Source organism: Gossypium hirsutum, chromosome D13 (assembly GCF_007990345.1).
Source record: "Gossypium hirsutum isolate 1008001.06 chromosome D13, Gossypium_hirsutum_v2.1, whole genome shotgun sequence".
Taxonomy (NCBI): domain Eukaryota; kingdom Viridiplantae; phylum Streptophyta; class Magnoliopsida; order Malvales; family Malvaceae; genus Gossypium; species Gossypium hirsutum.
This window is the reverse complement of record NC_053449.1, coordinates 13,871,426-13,875,237: the sequence shown is the minus strand read 5'-3', so window position 1 is coordinate 13,875,237 and position 3,812 is coordinate 13,871,426. Positions and strand designations below refer to the sequence as shown.

The 3,812-nt window shown below is 34.7% G+C and overlaps 1 protein-coding gene across 1 annotated transcript; it reads left to right on the top strand.

Moving 5' to 3' along the window:
- Positions 1-701: 701 nt before the first annotated feature.
- On the top strand, positions 702-3,506 carry LOC107918519 (uncharacterized). The gene is made up of 2 exons (XM_016848091.2): positions 702-950; positions 2,968-3,506. The coding sequence occupies exons 1-2, from the start codon at positions 847-849 to the stop codon at positions 3,296-3,298; spliced, it is 435 nt and encodes a 144-aa protein (XP_016703580.2). The 5' UTR covers positions 702-846; the 3' UTR covers positions 3,299-3,506.
- The last annotated feature ends 306 nt before the right edge of the window (positions 3,507-3,812 follow it).

Below are 3,812 nucleotides of genomic sequence, written 5' to 3'. Positions count from 1 at the left end.
GTGCATTAAATCTTAACAAAACGGTGTCGTTTTGGATTAGAACCTTAATTCTTTGTGGGGATTCTTTAGAAACGCTGCAAATATACAAGCTATAGTAACGTTTGTTCAATAAACGCCGCAAAAGTGTCTTAAAATTTTTGGTAAACAACGTCGTCTCTGTACACGCTTTTATACTTAGCATTTTCTCTATATTAATTCAATAGCGCCGTTTCTTTTAATTTCTTGTCGCGTTTTTACACAAAACGCCACAAAAAGTGACATAAAATATTGCCTAAACGTCTTCGTTTAGCTTAAGCAAATTAATTTTTACTGGCGTTTTAGCAGAAAATGCCAGAAATGTGCATTAAAGCTTAATAAAACGATGCCTTTTCGGATTAGAACTTTAAATTTTAGTGGCGCTTTTTAGAAAACGCCGTAAATGTACAAGCAATAGCGGTGTTTGTCCAGGATTTGCCGCAAAATTGTCTTAAAATTTTGTCTAAACGACGCCATTTCTGTACTAGTTTTTTAACTTAGAATTTTCTCTAAATTAATCCAACGGCGCCGTTTCTCTTAATTTATAGTGGCGTTTTTGCACGAAACGCTGCAAAATGACTTAAAATATTGGCTTCCTTTGGATGCAACTGCATCTCAGTGCGTTGGTTTTTTAACGCTAAAAAAAATTACAGCTGAAACGTTAGTTAAACGCAAGGCTATTTGGAAAGCTTTCTTCAGTGCGTTGAAAATGCATTTCACCTCACCGGAGGTTTAATTTCAGACTGGAGCCTTTTGCTCCAGGAAAAATTTAGCAACTTCAGTTGCTTTTTCTTTTCCTCTTTTACCCATTGCATTGTTCAGGCTTTTCTGATGTTTGGTTACCCTTCTTCTCTCCTTTCCCCTTCCCCTTCCCCTTCCCCTTTAGTTGCAAATCAGTTTGGTCAAGGACCTCTTCCGGTTCCTCCTTCATCCAGGTAAGGCCCCTTCTCCTTCTTCCGTTCTTCATTCCTTTTTCTTCTTCCGTTCTTCATCTTCTCTTCTCAGCATATTTTGTTTTGTTTCCTCTCTTTCTCTCTTTCTCATGCAAATCTACCATGAATTCTTCGATGGGTCTTGGCTTAAGGCGATGGTCGTTCTTTGATTTCTAACATTTTTATTTTAATGAATTATGCTGATTGTCATCAAATTGAGAGAAAGTGTAGTAGCCGATGAAGATTATAGATTATCTATTGGGTTTTCAGTCATTAACTTGGAATTGTGGAATTGTGGATTATGCTGTTTTAATGAATTAGCCGATGAATTATGCTGTTTTTGTTGGATTCTCAGTCATTAACTTGGAATTGTGGCCTGCATTGTACATCTGACGGCATGCATTATGATGGAGCTATCTATGAAGCTGCTGTTCAGATTATGCTAAATACATTGCTTATTGAATCTCATCAAACTCTTTGATTACTCTTAAATCCTGTTCTTAGCTGTTTTTTTATTATACCTATTATTTTACAGCAACCTTGAGAAAGAAAGAAGAGGCTTGATTCTTGCCAGTTTTTTCCCTTAATTTGGATTAACACACAAGTATGCTTTTTTTGTATGACAATTTTTTTTTACATGTTTGGAAACCAAATATTCATTTGTTTGTATACTATAGCTTCATCACACTTTGATTGATTCAAATCTAAATTTTTGTGAACAAATATTGTTGTATAATATTAGTTGCATCTTCTAGTGTCTTTCTTTTTTGCAATATATAACTGCAATTGAGTATAGATTGAAAATCGAGTCTATAGCTGTGTACATTTATTTGAAGAAGCAATTTGATTGTCAACAGTTGTTCTAAGTACCTAGGGGCAGTATAAATAAGAAAGATAGGAGAGATTAATGGAGATGTTAACTATAGGATTAAAGGTGGAGACTTATGACAAAAAGAGCCCTGCTTTGCTATAGGACAGTTCTAAGAGACCTGCTTTGCTATACGGTAAGGAATGTTGGGGTAACAAGAAGCAATATATACAAAACACTAGTCTAGCCGTGACACAAATGTTAAGATAGATGTAAGACTAAGGATGTAGTTAGATATGATGAAATTCATCTCAAAGTTGAGTAAGGTGATAGAAAACCATTTATATTGGTTTGATGAATAAAAGAATTGAACTGGTGTTGACTGAAATAAGGCTAAATGCTCCTCGATAGCAAAGTAGTACCATGAGAAAATGAACCCTGTGGAGAGTGAAATAGAACATGAAGTCATGTGCTCGGAGCCTAGGGCTCTGACCACGTGCTTGTTGAAGAAATTATGATGCTAGTAATGTAACATCTACCCATACGGCAAACTTAAAGTAAAGTATGGCCTGCATTAGGGGTTTGAAAATGGTGGAGAAGAAAATTTGAAAGATGAGAGAGGGAATACATAAGCTCTGTTCGTGCATCTTTGTTTTGTTGACGTGTTGATTCAAAGAAAATCGTGTAAATCTAGTTCGACGATGTATATAAGCTGTTCATTTATTTGATATGTTAATTGGAAGGAAGTTGTGTAAATCTAGTTGAAAGGTTCTACTTTTCCAGAAAAATACCTGCTTCATTCCTTCTTCCTATTTCTTTTTGCTTAATCTGCATCAAATCTCAACCCCATCATCTGTCCAATTCATATTATCAATCTATGCTTATATGCCTAAGATGCAATTTGCAAAAAATAAAAGCATTGGCTTGTTGAACTAAGGTGCAATATGTATATATGTGTGTGTTTGATAATGAAGTCTAAAGAGTAGTCCAATTTATCCGCAAAACATGCAAAATTTTCTTTTTCTTTTGTCGGTCAAAATGCATGATTTCCTTATAGTCTCATGTTTATTGTTGAATGCTCAAATATTGAGAAGTGTATAGTTTGATATTATCCCTTTATTTGGGTTCGAGGCCCACTGGTGCCGAAGTGTTGCTTCATTAGCTTGTGAAGTTCAGAGTTGCAGACTTTATACAACTTTTTCCCTTGTACAGGTTCATTGTTCACCAAGAAGTTTTTTTTGGGGTAGAGGATTTTCTTGATGATGATAATAGCAAGCCATACACTTATCAGAAAGGAAAAAAGTCGAAGAATCCGAACAAGCATGTCTCATTTAAACAACGGACCGAAGCCTACATGAAACCATTTACACTCGATGTCTTCATCTCGAAGCGGTTTGTTTCCACTTTTGTCACACATAGGGTGACATGTAATCAAGTTGCAGTCGTAGGCACAAACTCGAAAGACATTAAAGCAGTACTGAGATCCAGATCGGACATTCCAGCTTGCTTGGCAATCGGGCAGATATTAGCTGAGAGAGCGTGAGAAGCCGATGTGTATACAGCTTTTTATACTCCCAGGGAGAGGGACAAATTCGAAGGCAAAATCAGAGCTGTGGTTCAATCCCTCATTGATAATGGAATTGATATTAAAGTTTAGCTTGATTGAATGATTTGAATTCAGTTATTGATCTTTACACTCTTTACCCAAACCTTTTGAAAGATATTTTGTGTTATTTAATTAAGCTTGTGAATATGCTTGACTGATGTATTTCTCTCTCATTTCTATTTACATTTTGATTTTATACCTTCAAATGAGATGCTTGAAATTGCAAATTGTGTGGGTTTATGCTTGGAAATAAGCTTGAATTCTTAATGCTTGATTCTAGTAGCTTCTAAGCTTAATCAAGTTTTCTTATTTTCAACTGAGTAGATGGTATAAATTAAAATATAAAAATTTATGGTATTTTGAATTTTAATCTTAATATAAAAATATAAAACAGTTTCAAAATAATATTTATTATTTTATAAAATATTGGATATTTGGTTAAGGTATATAT